This window comes from Tinamus guttatus, unplaced genomic scaffold, assembly GCF_059628265.1.
Source record: "Tinamus guttatus ecotype Peru unplaced genomic scaffold, ASM5962826v1 Tinamus_guttatus_pri_ptg000154l, whole genome shotgun sequence".
Classification (NCBI taxonomy): domain Eukaryota; kingdom Metazoa; phylum Chordata; class Aves; order Tinamiformes; family Tinamidae; genus Tinamus; species Tinamus guttatus.
In genome coordinates this window covers 708,872-729,301 of record NW_028288688.1, presented here as the reverse complement: position 1 = coordinate 729,301, position 20,430 = coordinate 708,872, and the positions used below count along the sequence as shown (strand labels likewise).

Here is a 20,430-nt window from a genome sequence, read left to right as displayed (position 1 = left end):
TTATCTAAAAATGAACACTAGACTTTCCAGTAACATCATTGCGCTTTTCTGGAGCATACAATGATTTAGCAAATTGTCTATCTCACTCGGAGACAGACATTAGGCAGACATACTTGTGTTGCAAAGCTAATGTGGCTGTTTAGAGTACAATTTTCTTGCTGTTCAGACAGGGCCAGAATAAAAAGCTACCTCTTAGCATGGCAGTGTTTCTTCTGCTCTGGTGTAGGCAACATGACAGCAAGTTTCCATGCTGTACAGACCCTCTATAGACATTGCCTGTCCTTAAACCTTTAATAATTCTGGAACTTATACTCTGAGTTGATATGGATGCAACGGCTCAAAGTCTGTTCTAGAAAAGACAGATTACCTCAAAAAGATTATATGAAACATGATATCAGGTAACAGTCCCACCCAGGAATGCTTAGCAGAATTAGAGATTTATCAGATGAAGATTCATAAGAAGCACTTTCAATTAACCATACGATGACTGACTGATATATAATACAATTTAATATAATTTTGCCAGCATGCTCTCTCTACTATTGTGCCTTTTGCAGCTTTTCACAGCAAAGTGGCTTTTTCTTATAAGGACTCCACATTTCCTATTCAGGCTGATGTAATTTGGAATTAGAGGAGCAGCAGTTGATTTTCCTCCATTTGTATCATTGAAAGTAAAGCTCAAGTTATGAATAAACATGGAAACATATTTCTATTCTATTAATTTTTGAAAAAGCACACAAATATCTCTGCTAGTGTAATGACATTACATTTAGACTTTCTGATACTGTTGCCCTGTACTGGCAGGAGCTGCTACCTTTCTTGTAAGTCTCCACCTAAAAAGACGCATTATTGAATCTTCATTATACAGGACATCAACTAAAATTAAATCGAAACTTGGCTTGTGAATGACCTGTCTGGATTTCAAATGCATTCTGCAAATTTAGGCTATTTACAAGGAAAGCATATGTAAATGTCACGTCAACATCATAAACTGTGAAATGCCAGTCAGTCTCTGAAAACCCTCTTTTGGACTGGCGTTCTCATTGCAGGGCACCACATCTGAAGGAAAGTGCCTCAATATTTCACATATTCTGCAAAGTATTTTTCTAACCAACTGCGTCAGAGAACGGCAGAGAAGAAAGAAAAGCTGGTGGCTGCGGGAGCAAAGCCTAACACCAAGTGTCCTCCTGGTCTATCATGGTAGCAGCTGCCTTGTCCCAGAGCCCTTCTGCACAAGGAAGTTTAGTGACAGAAAATGCTCCCTGCCAGCTTCAGTGAAAACACTGCTGGAGCAAGGAAGCTAAAGGGATGGGAGGCATTTTGCTGCCTACAGGTTGCAGTTTATGGCAGACTGTTCTATCTTTCATGGAGAAAGAAAGGCAGTTGTCCAAATGCTACTTCATCTCCCCAGCCCGGAGGCTGCGCCCTGGCACCGATACACTGGGAAGCACCGTTTTCTCAGGCAGGGTGTCAAGGAAAGTCCCAGCAGGTTAACCCTACTGCAGTGTCCTGTGCAGCCTCCCCGTGTTGGTGCCGGTGCTCAGTGGGGTTACTGATGACTTGGGCTCCACCTCAGCTCCCACTCACTCACCCTGGGACCTCAACAGTTGGCAGATCCTCACACAGGGACCCAATGGTACAAACTGCCAAGAGACCTTCAGGAAGGAGCCTCTCAGTTCAACTTTGCAGCACACAAGAGAAGGTCTATTGAATTTCTGAAGACAAATGGAAGCTTCATCTGTGCTTTGCATTTACAGGTCTTTAATTACAGATGAGGACGAGGAAATACTTGAAGAAGACTTAGCTGCTTTTGTTAAACAGGGCAGTTTTCACAGAGCTTGTAAGTCACTTCCAAAGCTTTTAATCAGACAGCCCAGCTGTATCAATGCTCTCAGAATTCCATATTTTGGGTCAAGGAGGGGGACACTATATCCATAAATATTTTGCTGACACTGATTCAGTATTTACCAGCATATTTGTTTTGAGAGAGTTTGTGCCATGTGAACACAGCACTTCCTAAAGGTTAGAGGAGCGCTAGTGGTGGTAAAATAATGTAAGTAGTAAAGGTAGCAAAGGAGAGGCGGGGGAACAGAGTTATGAATCAGACTGTAAACAGTCTGATTGACTTCACTTGGGAAGAGTCTTCTGGAACATAAGTTTATTCACAGATTCTGTATTGTGATGCCTCAAAGAATAACACATTTTACTGATTTTAATTAGATCCAAGCATACTGATGATAAGTTTAATTATACTTAAGCACACAGAGTTACTTCCAGTTTGCCTATCTTTCTACTGTTGACAGATCAGTCATCAAAAAAAAAAAAAAAAAGGTTTCTCCATCTTCTTTCATCTGAAATACTTTATATAAGTTAATTAAATCAATCATCTCCACTTAGGCATAAAGTAGCATTATTTTACTGGGGTCAGACAACAAACCAGAAGAAAATATTCAGCTGCTTCTTTTCCTCCTGCAATTGCTGCTACCAGCTATGGCATGGTTGGTCCTACAGCCATGGGGTGAGAACAGCCTGTGACTCCAGTACAGAAACACGTTAGCCCAGAGAAGCCCAATCCTATATGAAAGCCTGCACAGACAGGCACATTGCTTGAACAGGATTTTGTCTGGTTAGAAGGGACCTACACCTTGAAGCTGCTGCAGGAATATTGTGTCAGTCTTTGATAACACAGGAGGGCTCCACTTCAGTTTCCTCACCAAAGAGGAAGTGAAAGGACAGATCTGAAGGATGCATATAGGTTTCTGACTGCAGCAGGAAAAGCAGCATTCTTCATGCAGTGTTTTACTTGCTGGGCTAATGATATCCTGCCTGGTCTGGAGACAGCATGAAATGCTATTGTCTGTATTTTGCTTCACAGTAACATCAGCCAGAATATAGTTATATCAATGCTATTTCCTATATACTTCCAGCATTTTATAGAATTGATGCTAAGGTGTTCAATAGTTTATCAGGCAAGACTTGCCTCTTTATTGTCCAAGTTCATTATCCAATACAGCCCTAAAGACAGTCTGTGAGTTGTGATTGCTGCAAACACAAAGGATCCAGTGACTACTGAGTGGAGAAGAAACAATCTTGTCATTATGGTTTTAAATTGTGAAATCGACTTGGAGAGTTTTGGGTATTTGTTTCTGTTTGCTAATTCCATCTGATTTTTTGAAGTGGTTTCAATTGCCTATTTTGCTGTTATTGTAGCTGTCACGTTTTGAGGGATATGTCTCTATGAAATACATCAAATAGCATTAACACTGTGCTAACTGTAATACAAATAATTCTCTCTCAAGGGACCTCATGCAGCAGTATTTCCATAGATACTGGAATTTTTAATGTTGCAGAAACTACGCAAAACAAACACGGGCTATGAGAATTCTATTTGGAATGAACTGGTTTGGAAAAGAAGAGTTAATTCAAAATGCAAAGAGATTTAGTAGTATATAATTAATACATCAAATCTATCTAGAGCATAGGCATTTCAGCCTGCATGTGCACAAAGGTTATCACTGGACAAACAAATCATTATTATTCTTTCCACTTAGATTCTGGTCTTGTGATCACTTCACATGATGAACTGGTTTAGTAGCTGGAAATCTCTCTCCAAATGGTGAGTTACTTCTGCTCTTTTCCACTCTTCCCTGCTTTCACTTTCAACCTATCCTTTGCCTTCCCTTCGCACGTCTGGTGCTGACTTTGAGTTTCTAATTTCCTAGCACCTGCCTCCAAGAAGCAGCAGCCATTGCATTTGTATGCTGAGGTTTAAACCACCTGCTTTTGGAAATGACTGTCCAAAGAACAGATAGCAAATATGGGTGAGATTTTCAGCAGTGTTTATCACTGAGGGTTAGGAACAGGGTTAGGTCTACTCTGAGACCATCTCAACTTGAAAATCCTGCGTAGAAATTCACAGGGGTGAGGGCTTCAGCACCAGCTCTGCTGAGTGCTCACTTATTAGCTGTGTGTAGAGCAGAGGTACAGTATCAATAAGATATCACTACACTCACATACACTCGCAGGAATACAGAGGTGTGAGTTTTTATGCATACAAAATATATATCCTTCGCAAGGCCAGGCTGATTATTTAAACATTTTAAACAATACAGGAAAAGTCACAAGAAGCAGGCTAATGTGGAATGATTATTACATTTGTATTTAAAGCCAATGACACAAGACCATACATAGTGCAAAAAGAGGTGTATCAGAGACTAAGCCATGTGGAGAATTATGGAGTCTGCTCAGAGTAGCCAATTCTCAAAGGAAGAAAATGTAAATGTAAATTTTTCACACACAACCAATGTTTCAAGTTTTTGTTGCTCTTTTTTTGTGTAGTCTTCTATATTGTTGAACTACAGATTTAATTCATACAGTTTAATAAATTCATAAGCATTTTTATATGAAATGTCTGATATACCAGGACTTAAGAGTTGATGATCTACGTCTTTTTTAGTCTGATGTCCTCTCTGTCTGATTGTTCTTTGCATAAAAAATAGAACATTAAACATCAGTCATTAGCAACCTTGCCAATGTTTCTATATTTCAAACTGTTTTCTCAGTCAGAGGTACATGTTCATTAAATATTTTAGAACTATTTAGAGCTGTAGCCATAGAAGGGTAAAATTCTTCATGCAACAATGTTTGAACAAAAATATTTCCTCTAAATTCATCAGTTTACCTCTGAAAGTTTCCAAGCATTTTGAATTTAAAACTTATAAAGTATTTCTCAGTAAGCAGAACTTACTCTGCCTTTATAAAAGAGATTTAGGAAAGAAAATACAAGTGGAACTTAAAAGAAACAGATTATATCAGTATCAGATACAAAAAGCTCCACTTCTTAAGTCCTGGTCTACATACTAAGAAGTCTGGGCAATGTTTAAGCCTCTATTTTTATTAAAGTGAAGGAGTATAAAATGAACAGCTTGCTTGAATGTTAGGGGAATTTCCTGATGTAACCCATATGCCTCAATTCCAGTAACTGGAAAGCTAAAAAATGCCTGATATGGGAAAAATATCTTTCAGAATAAACAGAAGATAACACTATGTTAACATAGCACTGTATTTAGGGCAAGTCCTGAGCTGGTGAAAATAATAAAATGAAAATAATAAAAGTGATTTTGATGAAGGAAGGCTAATTTATCTTACCATGGGGAATAGGCTGTATCTGTAATACATTTAGAACTTGAGTTGTCCTCTTCATTTTATGAAGAAGCCTATTTCTCCTATGGGTTATGTCTCACATCTGTCTACTAAATTTCATACTGGCAAAAATGGTGTACAAGTGACAGGTTTTCCTACTTTAAAGTGAGCTTTGTTTTACTTTTTAGAGAGCAGACAGGTTGATCAGTGAAAACCATAATTTTTGGTAGTCCCAGAGGAAGACAAATGTAAAATCTTTAGGAATACTAAGATGAGATGTGAGATAAAAAAAATAAATAATAAACTATACATTAGATTTAATTTTAATTTTTATTTATTTTTTTCAGATTAAACATGAGTGCCCTAGCTTCTCTGGTGTTTTCTTCCTTGACCTTCCGCCTTACTGTAAACATATGTATTTTTCATGCCATCATGGATGGGTGTTTCTGAGTATTTCTTTCTAATTCAGTACAGAGAACAAACACTTGGGGAACCTTTTATATATGATTTCTAATAATTGATTTGTGTTTATAAACTCTGGCATTCATTTCAGTATGCTACATGTAATGTCATTTTTTGTGCTGTTTTCCATGGAAAAATAGGCATCTGACTATGTGGAAATAATATATAGTAATGATAAAGGAGCTTTTCCTTTCCCACCGAGGAATGATTGCAGGAAGCAGGAGCATCAAAGATAATTTATATACTTTGTATAAGCTTTGTTATATGAAGTGTTTTAGATCATTTTTGATCATTTACCCTCTATTTGTAATGAATAATTCACTGTCAAACAGTGACAGCTGTTTAATTTTCTTCTACTCGCTTTTATTTTAAACAAATTGAAAGTCTTTTGTATTATATTCATAAGTTTCTTAGCGGAATGAAGCAACCTTTTCCATAAGCATTCATGTTTGCTCATATTTTCTGTTATTGTCATAGAGATTTAAGGACTGCATACAAATGATATTATTTTCAATTTATTGACTTAATTTACTGTTACCTTTCAGTGTTTCTCCTGAGTTGTTGAGGATAAAGGTTTTAGTTGAACTATACTGTCATCTCGTGATGAACCAATGTTCCTGATTCCAATTCACATATGAAAGATTTCTTTTCAAAACAAAGAATCTGGATACCATAAAAGTGAATTTATGGTTTGATATGGCATGTCCTTGTTAGTGCTTTTTAACAGATATTAAAGGTGGCTTATTCCCCACAAACTCCAAAGAGGTGTCTACCTCTGAAAAACAGGATGATATCCAGAAACAAAGGCATCCAAATTGAACCTCATGAAAATGTTGCCCTTGAATTCTTCATTTCTCCTATAGACTTCCTGAGACCTTGTTATCTAGGTCAAACTGTTCCATTCCCTAGAAGAGCAAAAAAGCATTCCTTTGACCAAAGAGAACACATTTAGAAATAATAATAGCTTGAGCTTGCTTGCATCTCTGAAGAAACTTTGCTCTAGAGGAAATATTGAACTGGTCAATACAAATTTCTTCAAGCTCTCTGTGTATACACCTCCTTTCCCCAAATTAACTCTTATAAGAGAAATGTAAATGATGCTTTTATTTATTTATTTATTTATTTTTACATGAACGGTGCCCATCACAGTGCTCCAGATGGCGCCTGGGCTGTCACTGATGCGTACAAGGGGAAGGGCCATGGATGGGCAGCAAGTGCAGTGGGGACATTTGTTTTATGGCAGCTCCGCTTGGAAGCACACCTATCACAGACAAGAAACTCTCTGAGTTTCAATCATGGATGTAGTTTTTTATTCTGTGGCCCAAAGCAGAGCTTTATTTGTGAGCACGGGGAACACCTGGAGCTCAACACAGATAAGGCCTATGTGCAGGCAGAGCCCCTTTGCAGCCTTAGCCATTTTCTTTAACACCTTTCTGGGGTCGGCGCCCCGGCCCCCTGCGCCCGGTCCCGGTGCCCGGCCGGAGTGCTTCGAGCGCACACGCGGAAGTGCGGGGCGGGATATAGCGGAAGCGGGGTGGGGTGTGGTCTCTTTGTTGCTGGCGACCTGTGAAAATGGTGAGTGCTGAGCGTGGCTGCGGTGCTGCCGCTTCCATCCGTGTGCCATGCGCGCTGCTGGGGCCGACAGCGGGGCTAGGGAAGCCTCGGAAGGGCGGGCGAAGCTTCAGAGGGGCGAGGAGTCGTGGCCGCCGTGGGGCGCCCCGCCTCGGCAAGGCCTCCGTGCCGCAGTCGCGGGACGCCGTGGTCACCGGGCTGAGGCTGAGGCCGCTCCGCTGGTGCCGGCGCGGGGGTTTGGCTGGAGAGCCGCTCGGCAGCCGCGGCGGGAGAGGCTGGAGGGTGATGCGGCCATTTGCTGATGGACGGGGCAGCCCTGTGCTCGCGTCCCCGGGGCGGCCGTGTATAAGTTATACTTTAGCGTGTGTGGCTCGTACTTGCCGGATGTCCTTGTAACACTGTCCCGAAATGCATTTCAGACGAAGGGCACTTCGTCGTTCGGCAAGCGGCGCAACAAGACGCACACGCTGTGCCGCCGCTGCGGCTCCAAGGCCTACCACCTGCAGAAGTCCATGTGTGGCAAGTGTGGCTACCCCTCGAAGCGCAAGCGAAAGTGTGAGCGAGTGGCCGCGCATGGGCCTAGCACCCCCTGTGCTGTGTCACACCGCAGCTGTGTGGCAGCACTGCATGGAAGTGGGCTTGTTTCAATAGAACTTGTTTTATTTATTTATTATTGTTTATTATGCAGATTGCATAGTTGTGCTGTTCATGTGCATCAAAGAATTAATCATGCAGATGAGTAATAGTAACGTATCTCTCCTAGATAACTGGAGTGCCAAGGCAAAGAGACGCAACACCACGGGTACGGGTCGCATGAGGCACCTGAAAAAGGTCTACCGTCGATTCAGGTAGGGTGTTTTAGTGTAGGCTGGTGTAGTGGGGAATCTTGCATGGGTTATGCCTTGTTGTAAGGTGTATCACTGAAATAAAATGTGGCATTGAGTTTAATATATTTAGTGTGATGTTGTCTTGGACTTTTTAAGTATATTTTTGAAATAAAGGGCGCCTTGTTTTCTGGCAGCATGGTCTTTCTGGGATAAAAAGCTTGCTCATTTGTCATACTTGTCACTTGTCATGCATAGGATGCATAGCAAGTGTTTCTAATAGGGGTAGATAGTACAAAACATTGGTTCTTGCTTTAAAATGACCATGCTTCAAAATAGATGATGTTTTGTGTAGAATTGCCTTTATCTGTAGGTTTCTTAGTGATAGCACTTATGTGGATCTTGTAAGATGAACCTTGATATAGCTTCCAGTTACCCTGCACACAAAATTTGGAATTTAAGTATTTCAGTAGTTGTGTTATTTGGGATTTAATTATAGCTTGCTAGCTGTAAAATCAGACTGAAGCTTCCTCCAGAGCTTTGAGTTGTATTTAAGAGGTGCTGTGGGGATACTGTAATGTTTCTAAGAAACTCATTAAGAATTTCTGTATTGTTTCCATGTTCTAAAATAGATTTTTTTGTAACTATTAGATCAAATAATTCTAAAATCATTTCTTAAAAATGTAGGAAATCACAATTTTCTAATGGTAAAACAAAATTCGCTAGTTCACTATTAATGAGTGCAAATAAGTTAAACTTAGTAAGTGGAAGTGGGAGTCTGAAGCCCAGGCACCAGGGCACAATTGAATTATTTCAGCTGCTGTTTATGGTCAGTCACTGTCTTCGCCTAGCAGCAGACAGAAGGTAACTTAACTGCAAGCTATTGCTTTCCACCAAATGTTGCTGAAGTAGAAATGCCATATCCAAAAGTGAGCTTGAACTTACCTGTTGTTGTTGTATTATGTATTTTTCATATTAAAAAAGGTGTGTTTTTTTGAACAGAACTTGTATTTTGGTGCTAACAAAAATGAAACCACCTTTAGTTGTGTTGCTTAGTAGGGCCATAAAGTACAGAGTGCCTGTAGCAGCTCTGCTCTGTTTGATTCAGTCTTGAAGTGTTCAGCCAGTTGCTGAAATCTTCCTGTTTGAAGAAATGAAATTCTCTCTATCAGGAGAGGGGAAAAAAACTTACTGTTCATTCCAGATAGCTTATCAATGATGTTTCATATTAAAAATGGCTGAACATATGAGTTTCATAGTGATTTCAGTGCATTACTGAGATGAGCTGGACAAAAACTGGTGAATTTTACCTAAAGCATTACCTGTTAGAAAATACAAGCTGAAGCAGTGACTTCATTTCTACTTGCAGGAATGGATTCCGTGAGGGGACCACACCGAAGCCCAAGAGAGCAGCTGTTGCCACCTCCAGTTCATCCTAAAGACTCATCCATTTGCTAAAAATAAATGGTCTTATTCAGAAAAAAAATCTAGCTTTTATATATGTTTTAATTCAATTAAGTGTTCCTAGGAAAAAAAATAGGTATGTTCACACCCACAAAACTTTGTCATGGATTGAGATGATTCATTAAACATAATCCATTAATTGACTTCTGACAGCATCTCCATCTTGAAAAGGATCATAATGTCTGCTGACCTTAAAGGCTACTATTTGTTCATTAACCAGCAGCTAATTGATATATTTAATTGACAACTTTTTTTTTTCTGGTACTCCCTTAACTGGTTCTATTCTAGAAATCTAACTTACATAGCAACTAATGGAACAATAAGCTTTTGACTGATACATATTAATTTAGTATGATGAAATTTCAGAGAGGGAGAACAGGCTTTTTATCTGCTGTAGAGGAGTAATCCTTTTGCAAGGAAAGTGCAATATTGGCACTGTAGCCTTGCCCTACTTGCCTGCAAGTCTGTGACCATAAATTACTCAAGATACTCTAGCATGGAGAGTCAGATTTTAACTCAAAGAGAGTAACTTGAAAAATAGCTGTAAGTGGTGGTTTGGGAAGGAAAGGTTTGAGGGGAGTCCTGGTCTTAGCTGTTACTGAGTGTTCTGTGACTGGCAGTTCAGAGAAGCCTGTCCAGAGTGCTGCTTGTTCAGTGAGCCATTGCTTCTTGGGCAAGAAGAAACTTCCACACCTGGAGGGGCTTTCACCCCTAAGCAGTAGGGGGTTGGAGATCTGCTGTATTTGAGACATCTCTCAATACAGGTGGGGGTGTTCGAAGTGTATTTTTCTTCAATTGCAGGAAAACAAAGTTAACCTAGTAGTCCAGGAAGGTGTGTGTGTGTAGAGCTGAGGCACAAATAGATGAGATTTGTGGGTGTAAACAAGAAAATACAATAAGGAAGTAAACAGTTCAGTTGGGGGCATCTTTGAATTGTGGGTTGTTACTTGATAAACTTGCACCTTAGATGGGAATTTTACTGAGTCACTCAGCTTTTTTAAATTTAATTTAAAACTCAGCTTTGAAAATGGTCATAAATGCTGTTATTGAGAGTTATAGGAATATAGAGCATGTTAATTGCTTCAAGGATTTAAAGGATTTTCCTTTAAAAAAGGAAGAGACAAGATCTAAACATTTTCTGATGAGGCTTTAAACTTCTGAGGCTGTTTTTTACTGATGTTTTCACCATGAGTTCTGAGAAATAAGTGTGCTGCTTTGTACTGAAAGGTCAGCAGTTAAAGAATGTATAAGTATTGCTAAAATTCTATCTGATTTGCACAGATTTCAAACTGGAGTGCAGCTGGTTGTGCTTTCTTATATTCTAAATGAAGTATAGTTCCACTCTTTTGTAATACGAATGTATTTACATAGGCTGCTTCTAAACAAAAACAAAAATCTTGCCCTACTGTTTCTGCATCCTGTAGCAAATATACTGTACAGCTTTCATACATGTAATGCATGCACTGATTAATAGGACTCAGGTACATCTGAAATGTTTTATGATGAGATACTGGCAAATAGCAGGAGGAAATAGTAAATCTCCTTTATAAAGGCATTATATGCTTGGAAACTAGTGAGGCAGTAGTTCAGCTTTCATTGTTTAAGAAAGTACTACAAAATCTAAGTGCCGCAAAATTATATCCACCAAAGTTAATTCTTAATCTTACTGTGATTGACCTATAATTGTCCATTTAAACTTTTTAGAATTATATTTCCTCAGTTCTTCAGGCTAATAAGCATGGTGCAGTCAATCCCAAAGATGATTAGATGGTCTCATCTAAATTGTATCAGAGCTCATTAAGCTTCATTTTGGTCAATGTATAGCAAAAGTAATTGTCGTCTTGAGGTAAGTAAGAAGTGCTACTTGAGCACCTGTGGTGACAAAAGACAGGTCCCTTTGGTATGTCTAGCTCCCAAGGTGTAACGTGTGTCAGAATCTGAGAATAAAAAAGGATCTTTGCCAGCTTGAGATTTCTTTATGGTCTCAAGCTTGTAGACAGGAGTTCATCTTAGTGCCACAGAGCAGTGTTTTGTCTGTATATCAGTCCATGCTGTAACTTGAAAGGGTGGCAAGACCTAATGCAGCTATTGAATGCATGATGAGGCATAGTCAAAATCCTTACTGACCTTTACCAGGCAATGAACCAGGGAGTTGCCTTAGATCCAGAGTTACATGTGCATGGCTAAGAGGATGTATTTTGGGATTTTTTTTATATATATATGCTATGGAGGATATGAAAGAAAAATGCATATGCCTGTACTAATTCCTAACATGCTTTGGTTGATAAAGCTAATGGAGACCCTCAGAGGTGACTTCAGGTAGTACCACTCTATTTCCCGCAAATATAAGAAAATACCATTGCCTGGTTTAGTTTGTGTGTGAACTGGCAAACCCAACAGGATGGATGAATTTTAACTCTTTAATACACTGGGACTGCTGTTCTATGTGTGGAGTCAACAGAACAAGGCATTTCATGCTTTGACCAACATAAATTTTTCAAATATTGTGTGCTGGCATAAAATGGTACTAATTTCAACTAACCTGTGTTAAGGGGAGATTAATTCCTCCATGGCACTATTGGGGTAGGTAATATAGAGACCTGTCCATCTACTTCTGCTTCAGTGACATGACAAAACATTGGATTTTAATGGCCCTCTGGAAAGCAGGGTGCCCCTATGTTGCAGATGGACTCGGAATTCAGCAATAATAACACAAAGCAAGGTGGCTATGGCGAGCCTTTATTCAGGTGAAAACACAAACAGAGAAGCAAAGTATGGATAGTTACTCACGAGGTAATAATTGCCAGCAGGACACTGAGACCGAGCATCCTCTCGAGCTGGCAGATTAGAGGGTTACTGACAGGCTCCTAACTTGGTGGGTGTCCCTGTGGAGACAATGTAGGCCTCAGTGTTAGCAATTTCTCCTTCCCCCTGCTCTCTCCACACTTTTTAATCCCCGGTGCATCCTGCCATGTAGGGCCAGCACGGGCCAGCAGGCAGGATGGAGGGGTGGACAAACTCCACCTTCAGTCACATAACCTTTCCTCCTGGGTGTGCAGGTGTGCATACCAGTGCAGGGGTCCCAGCCTTCAGTCTGAGGGTCCTGCCTTCCTCATCTTCTTCCTTCCTCTCGGGTGTTTGACCTTCAAACTAGTTTAGAGGATGTCTGGGGTTAAGTTGGCTACAAGCCGGGTCGAGCAGCTGCCTTCAACTGCTTTGGCTGAGCAGCTGCCTCTGTGTTCCTTATCGCTCAGCCCAGGTGGGCAAACGTCTTCTGTCTCAAGGTCTGGATTCTGTTTTGTGCAATAATTTTATGACCCTACAGATCATAAAAATTCCCACCTCCTATAGACCCTTACACGGGATGCGGTGCTCCAAAAGGAATGTCAGGGGAAGAAAGGGCAGGAGTCATTTTTTTTCTGCATTTAAATGAAAAGGAAGTGTACTTAATTCGTGACAAAAATCAGAAGATCTTTTCTAATTTCCTACACAAATCTGTAACTGTTTCTTAGACTTCTCAATTAAAACTTGATCCAGGGCCCTAAATGAGAACATTAAGCACTCAGGCCTTACACTGCACTTTTTTAAAATCACAAAATGCCACATATTTGACTAATGCTAATTGTCTTCTCCAGAATTTGTATAGTCCTCCATGGCAAAATCGACATAAGTTGTGTTCATAAAAACATGCAAATAAAGCATGATAAGTTCCAATTTAAAATTATTTTGTATTTCCATAGGTAAATTGGTTAATTAGCTTGTATTAAGGCAGTGGTCCTCAATATAGATTGTGAACAAGTTGATAAAAAGCAGGTAATTTGTACCAGGAAGTTTCCTACTCCACCAACAAAGGTTCCCTACTCCCACAAGGTTTCCTACTCCACCAACAAATACCACTGTAACTGTTTCAAATAATCTATGTGATAATTGTTGCAGTAAGACCATTGCTACTGAAGGAGCAAAGGATCATCCCAAAGGAGTTTCAAAAGAACAATTCAAGGTTGTGTGTGCTTGTTTGTTTGTTTGTTTTTTTTAATGCTATGTCTTCCAGAATAGGGTGGATTTTTGAAATCAAATAATCTCAAATTCCTGTTTCTTCTCCCAAGTACACCACTCCATCTTTCTTCTATAATGAGGCAAGTCCTTAAGAAGCACCACAAGAAAGCATGAAAGCTGATAAGTTTTATCAATAAAACACTGAATATTAACTTGTGAATATCTGTCGACGTGAGGGTCTCGGACACCACAGACACGATCAATGTGATGAAGCAGTGCCAGTTTATTCAGGGTTCCAATCGCGCTTATATGCAAGACTTCCCCGTACACGCGAGCGCTTCTTTGCAATGATTGGTTAAGACCCCGCGTCTACGCATCTAACTATACAGTGTGATAGGCTAACTAACAGAGGCTAACTAACAGTGCCCACGTGTCTTCACATTTAACGACCGTCCCCCTCTTCCTGTTTGTCTTCAACTCTTTGGCTCCTTATCTGATTGTTCCTTATCTTTTATTCAACAGTCTTTTCATCCTTTTAAGCTAGGTCCGGCACCCTGGTGCCCCTCTGGCGCCCATCTGCCCTTTTATCTAGGCCTGGTGCCTACCTGGCTTGCTCACAGCATGACCACTGGCCTTCAGGAATCCCACAAATATCCATGCACACCTTTTAGAAACCATAAAGAGGAGAATTTTGATGAAACAAAAGACGCAACATGATCTATGGACATGTTTAAAAGGTCCATACAACAAAGTGTTAGTCCGTAATCTCAATAATCACCCGCACGCTCAACCTGGTGGGTTGAAAAGCAAGCTTTAAGTAGCCGGCTGGCGGTGGACCTCTTACAGTTTGCCTGAGATCCGCGCCGTCTTGGGAAAAAGTTTGTGTTTTTATAGACAGCTGCAACTCCTTCATACGTTATTTGCAGTTACCAGTTCTTCACGGCTGATATCTTATCTCATGGTTGCAGCAAGAGCAGGGGGGCTCAGCATAAGTAGCAAGCTATGTTCACAGAAGCAAATAGCGAAATTAGGTACCTAGTCACCTCAACCTTATTAACCTCTTACATGGCCCCTCTTTGCACAGGGTAACCATTGAGGTAATACTCTTCTCCTGGGAGTGGGTTATAGTACGTCCTCATGACCATTATTTTTGCCTCTGAAATTGTACTAGCGATATGAGTGCAGATGCAGTTTAAGATGCAAGGGATAATGATCATAAAAATAAGAATTAATATTATGGGACCAGCTATTGCAGACATTAGGGTGGTGAGCCATGGGGACCAGTTATACCACGACTGGAACAGATTCTGTTCTTGTGTCCCGTGGTAATATTTTTCTTTTAGATTTCTGCGCACCATGGCTAATGTTTCCCTAATGACTCCTGATTGGTTTGCATAAAAGCAGCACGTTTCTCCTAGAGCTACACATAGGCCTCCTCGCTTCATAAAGAGAAGGTCTAGTCCCCTTCTATTTTGGAGGACTACTTCAGCTAAAGAGTCCACTTGATTTTCCAATCTGCCCACTGTCTCTTCCATATATCCCATATCTTGGGCTACACGTGAGCTTAAGTCCTGCAATCCCTGTTTTTGAGTGATTAACGTAGAAGGCCCGACCGCGGTGGAGCCAGCTATTCCTGCCCCAACAAGTAATGGAATTAAGATAGGGGCAGCTCTTTTCTCTCTCCCATGATGATGTTCAATGTAGCTCAGGTGGGCTCTTCCGTTATCCCCGCCATACAAATACACTTGGAGTAGAACATACACTAGTACACAGAAATCAGGCCCTGTGCCCGAGGATTCAAGTTGCTGGGTGTTTACACAGTCAGTCAGCCCGCTCATACAGGCCCACCACGCCCCTGTCAGGGCCTCATAATACCTGGTTCTCGTAACATTAACTCTTAATGTTCGGTTGCAATTTTTCTGGTACAAGGAGGGTATCTCTCGCCCTGCAGCAATCAAGCATAGTCCTGCTCCCTGCACATCCCCAAGGGTCAATCTGGGGTGATCCCGTGTACACTTGTCTGAGTGCTTCCTGGGAGTAGGTGCTCCTTCAGTAGCTACGCCTATATAGTAAGGGGGTCTCGGATCTAGGCATAGCCAGCAATCTTTCTCAAAAGTAGGGGAATGCTTCTGTATTGTTACGGAGAACCCTGGGTCAGGCCCGTGGACGTACAGCCGTAGTCCCCACGTCCTGCCCGTATCCCAGGTTGTTCCATATCGGCCCCAATACTGGGGTTTAAAAAGGATCGGATTGCAGGTTCCGGGTATACTGCATTTACCCTTCAGACCCCACTCTATTCTTATGAAAGGGTCATGATGCCCCCAGGAGGATTCTGTTTCACAACCCCATTGGGCACAGTGAAACTGGCCATCCCCTTGACATCCAGGATTTCCTATAGCAGGACATACGTAGTATTGTACCTCCTGTAGTAATTCTTCCCCCACAATGGGGACCACATCCCTGAGCCGCTGCTGCCCGTGACCCCCTGTTTGGTACCCTGTTCCTCCTGTTGCCGAGGCTTGTCGTATGGATATCCCTATTTTGCATAAATCAATTGTTATTTCAGGGGCATCCATAGTGCTTATTGACTGGATTGTGCTTCCCGTTTACAGTATCCCTAATTTCCCATTTCCCGTTAATGGGGCGATAAGGACTGTGCTCATATCTTAACCCCAAAGTTTGCATACACACTGTTAAAATTAACTAGGCTCCCCATATCTGTCTACTCATTTTCTCCGTATTGTGACCCTTAGTGGGTTACTAGGGTCCTTGGAAATAGTCCACTTATCTGAATCTGGATTCGGTTGAGGTGGAGTTGGTTTTACGTGGGAGTGATGAATCCACGCAGTTTTTCCGGCGACCTTTACCGCTGTTGGAGTGTGAAGTATCACTTGGTGTGGCCCTGTCCACCAAGGTTCCAATGATACTGTTCAGAACCTTTTGATGTACACCAAGTCCTCCGGTTGGTATGGGTGAGCTGGTTCTTGTATAGGCTTCTGGCTCTCGTAGTGGTCTCGCAAGCCTCGGTGTATCTGCTCTCGTACCTTTTGTACTGCCTGGAGGAACACTGGAGAGCTGTTAGTAATGCTCACGGTTTTGGGGAACAAAGGCAGGGGTCTCCCGCAGAGTATTTCATAGGGGGATAGTCCTATCTTACATGGGGTGCACTGTGCTCGTAAAAGCGCCATTGGGAGTAAATTGACCTAGTTAGCCCCTGTTTCAATATTCCATTTAGTAAGTGTTTCCTTTAAGGTACAGTTCATTCTTTCTACCTTTCCTGAGCTCTGGGGGTGGTAGATACACCTCAATTTCCAGGTGATTTCCAAGGCTTTTGCTACTAACTGTGTAGTAAACCAAACCGAGAAATTATTTCTTGCATGAGCTTTTTCACAGTTATAGCGGCGGTTTCTGCTTTTGTTGGGTAAGCCTCCACCCATCCTGAGTATGTGTCCATCTGTTCGGGTAAACACAGTATTCCTCCTGGCAGCTACCACCATCCTACATCTCCCTCTTCCCCTTGATGGTCCTTTATATAACTCTTTCTCATCTTCAGTATATTCAGGGGGTATTTCAGGCCACTGGGTCTGAGGCATTAATGTTAATATTTGTAGTGGCCCCACTGGCTGTTGAGCCACCTGTTTTGCTTCTCTATTGGCTAGAGCATTGCCCTGTATCTGGGGACTATTTCCATTGGCCAGCACACCAAAAAGGATAATGGCTACTGCTCAGGGGACCCACACAGCTTCCAGTAGGGCTGAGATCTCTTCTTTATTTTTCTATGCCTTTTCCTTCTGATGTTAATAGTCCCCTTTCTTTGTATATCTGCCCATGCACATGGGCAGTGGCAAAGACGTACCAGCTATCAGTATAGATGTTTACCACCTTTCCTCTTGCCCATTGTAGCGCTCGTGTCAGAGCAATGAGTTCAGGTCTTTGTGCCGAACTACGACGTGGCAACGATCGGGCCCATATTACTCGGCCTTCTTGTGTTACCACTGTAGCCCCTGCATACCGGACTCCATCTTTTACGTAACTGCTGCCATCCGTCCGGTGGCACCCTGTACCCTAGTTGTTTCTTGGAACAGGGGGCCTAATGGTTCTTTAAGTACTGAGTGTGACGCTCCGGTGCCAATAACGAACAACACAGGTTGCCCCCGAACCTTCAAAGTTACCCTGGGCTCTTGGGGCTGTCAGAGCCCCGGCCCCGTCAGTTGTTTTCTTCTTTTCATAAATAGAATTTCTCACGAGTTTGGTGGCGCATTTTGGTAAGGACACTCATTTTTCCAATGTCCTTTCTTTTTACAAATCGCGCACTGATTTCGGTCAAGAATGGATCGTCTGGGGGGGTTCCCCATATTATCCCCTCTTTCCCTTCCTTGGGGAAACTTCCTATCTAGGACGATGGGGTGGAGTGGCTTGTAAAGCTGCCACTGTTGCTATCATTGCCTTGGTGATTTTTTTTTTTTTTTGCCAAGGCATCCTCGGGTATATCCCGACTATCAAATACTTTCTGAGCAATTTCTACTAGCTCGGTTCTAGTTTTTCCTGCAACCCCCATCTTGTTTTTGTAACTTTTTTCTGGGGTTGATTGAGACACAAAGGCTAGATTTATAGCTTTTTGGTTTGCAGAGTCCTCTGGATCAATAGGGGTATAAATTCGATATGCCTCTAGCAGGTGTCCAAGAATGCAGTTGGGGATTCAGAGGATCCCTGTTTAACTTCTGCTACTTTTGACAAATTCGTAGGTTTTCTGCCAGTTAGGTTTTTTTTTTTTTTGAAGCCCTTGTATCAGAAACTGCTGATACAACTCAGTGGACCTTCACCCGTCCACTGTATGGTAATCCCACTCCGGCCGTTGGAGGGGCGCACGTTCATCTTGAACATTTCTACGACCATGTTCGGTCAGGTCTTCTATACCTGGTATCAATTCTCTAGCTCCTCTTAATATTCTCTCCCTCTCTTTCAATGTAAATAGAGCATGGAGGAGCTGCTGACAATCATCCCATGTGGGTTGATAACTATACATTACAAATTTAAGAAGGGATATCATGCTCCCACAATCTTTTGAGAAGGGAGGGTTTTGTTGCTTCCAGTTATACAGGTCCGTGGTGGAGAAGGGCACGCTCCCACTTCCTCCAGGGACCTGCCTTAGAGGTAAAACTGATACCATGGAGCTGGTGGAGTCAGGAGAGATGGCTTCACCAGTTCCCACCGGGCCATAAGTTTGACCCCTTCTGGTGTGGGTGGGGATAAAGGGTCATCCTGGGCAGGACCACCGTGTTGATCTGGCACCACAGTGGGGCTTTGTGCTTCTTGGGGGCTATAGGGTGGTAAAATCGGATCTTTGGGTGGCTCCTGGAGGACAGGGAATTTTGGCGCGGATGACGCAGATGGAATGGGAGGCTTCTCTCCCCCCATTCTCATTGCTAGTACTTTGGGCCCGTTTCCACATTTTACCATACACATTTGTAGCCAAATGGGGGGTTCTTTTAGGATATCATTCCACGGAACGATATAAGGAATCTGATCGGGGTGGCCAGGATCCCCCATAACGATAAAAAGTACTCTTCGGACTACGTTGGGGTCGAAAGACCCCTCGGGAGGCCAACCCACTCCAAAAGTTGGCCATTCACTTTTACAAAAGATTTTCAATTTATCTGCCTTAATATTAAACCCATAATTTAGGAGGGTCCATCTCCTAAAATTTTGAAAATTCGACAAAAAACAATCAAGGGGTCCGTCGGGAACAGAACTCGATTGTCCCATTCCGTCTGGATCAAAGCGATTTAGAACACAACACAAATGACACAAATAACAATTAGCATGACAACCGACACAAATAATGACCATGATACTACTTGCCAAACATTCCAACCCATTCCAACCTTTTACCCAGGGCAACGCAGTGGTGTCCCATGCGTGCCGGTGGCGGGGAGTTATTGTCTTGTCAGACCTCCCACAGTCCACCACACCAGAAATCGGGGCACCCCTTAACCTCCTGGATCGTACGATCTCTTACCACGAGGTTTTTTGAGATCCGGGGACCTGGAACGTCTTCAGGTAGCACTCCCCCTGGAAACGTTCCCCAGGCGAAGTCAAGCGGCCCTTCCCAACCAGGGAGGGCCTGGCAATTACTGAGATACCAGACGAGCCCCCAAAATGTTAGTCCGTAATCTCAATAATCATCCGCACACTCAACCTGGTGGGTTGAAAAGCAAGCTTTTAGTAGCCGGCCGGCGGCGGACCTCTTACAGTTTGCCTGAGATCTGCGTCGTCTTAGGAAAAAGTATGTGTTTTTATAGACAGATGCAACTCCTTCATACGTTATTTGCAGTTACCAGTTATTCACAGCTGATATCTTATCTCATGGTTGCAGCAAGAGCAGGGGGGCTCAGCATAAGTAGCAAGCTATGTTCACAGAAGCAAATAGCGAAATTAGGTACCTAGTTACCTCAACCTTATTAACTTTTTATATGGCCCCTCTTTGCACAGGGTCCTACAAAAGCATGTTTCTACAAGTAGAAAAAGCTAGCTATCATTATGTGGGTCAATATGTAATTTATTTTTCAATTTGCCAAAGCAACTAAAGGAAATGAGGATGTAGTACTTCTCTGTAAATCTCAAGTGTATATTTCTAGAAATGTGCTGCTTTTTCTACATCAGTAATATTACTGATGAGCCTTTGCACAAAGCATTTAGATGCCTGAAGATAAATGCTGAAATGTTCAGGGCATTAGATGCAGCCTAGTGTTTCTAGTATTAACACAGATATTTCAGTCTAGTGTTTCTTTTTCCTCTACTGAAATTCACTCAGTCTACAAAGCGTGGAGGAAACCGCCAGCAATCGCTGTCAGCAGCAATCGACAGAAAATGTTTTAATTAAGAATCTAAATGACTCAAATACAAATCATCAGATTTGTTTTCCTTTGTTTTCCTTGACCATTTAAAATGTAGCTTTTTTTCCATGTCA

At 41.9% G+C, this 20,430-nt stretch overlaps 1 protein-coding gene, 1 non-coding gene and 2 pseudogenes across 2 annotated transcripts; 2 read left to right on the top strand and 2 right to left on the bottom strand.

Annotated features, from left to right (window-relative positions):
• Positions 1 to 7,176: 7,176 nt before the first annotated feature.
• Positions 7,177 to 9,486, top strand: LOC104567440 (large ribosomal subunit protein eL37). Its single transcript, XM_088522492.1, has 4 exons — positions 7,177 to 7,397; positions 7,538 to 7,731; positions 7,940 to 8,024; positions 9,370 to 9,486. The coding sequence occupies exons 1-4, from the start codon at positions 7,177 to 7,179 to the stop codon at positions 9,437 to 9,439; spliced, it is 570 nt and encodes a 189-aa protein (XP_088378618.1). The 3' UTR covers positions 9,440 to 9,486.
• LOC148595098 (small nucleolar RNA SNORD72) lies at positions 9,207 to 9,287 on the top strand. The gene has a single exon (XR_015913261.1). It is a non-coding gene; the product is annotated as a small nucleolar RNA SNORD72 (small nucleolar RNA).
• Positions 9,487 to 16,186: 6,700 nt separating the features above from the next.
• On the bottom strand, positions 16,187 to 16,914 carry LOC148595097 (uncharacterized; annotated as a pseudogene).
• Positions 16,915 to 17,853: 939 nt separating this feature from the next.
• Positions 17,854 to 18,630, bottom strand: LOC148595096 (uncharacterized; annotated as a pseudogene).
• Between the last annotated feature and the right edge of the window lie 1,800 nt (positions 18,631 to 20,430).

Excerpts from the sequence above, each read along its gene's own strand:
- LOC104567440 (XM_088522492.1), top strand. The coding sequence starts at position 7,177 with ATGGTGAGTGCTGAGCGTGGCTGCGGTGCTGCCGCTTCCATCCGTGTG. Across the intron at positions 7,398-7,537 it reads AGGCTGAGGCCGCTCCGCTG|CGTGTGTGGCTCGTACTTGC; the intron begins GTGCCGGCGCGG and ends GTTATACTTTAG. Across the intron at positions 7,732-7,939 it reads CTCGAAGCGCAAGCGAAAGT|ATAACTGGAGTGCCAAGGCA; the intron begins GTGAGCGAGTGG and ends TATCTCTCCTAG.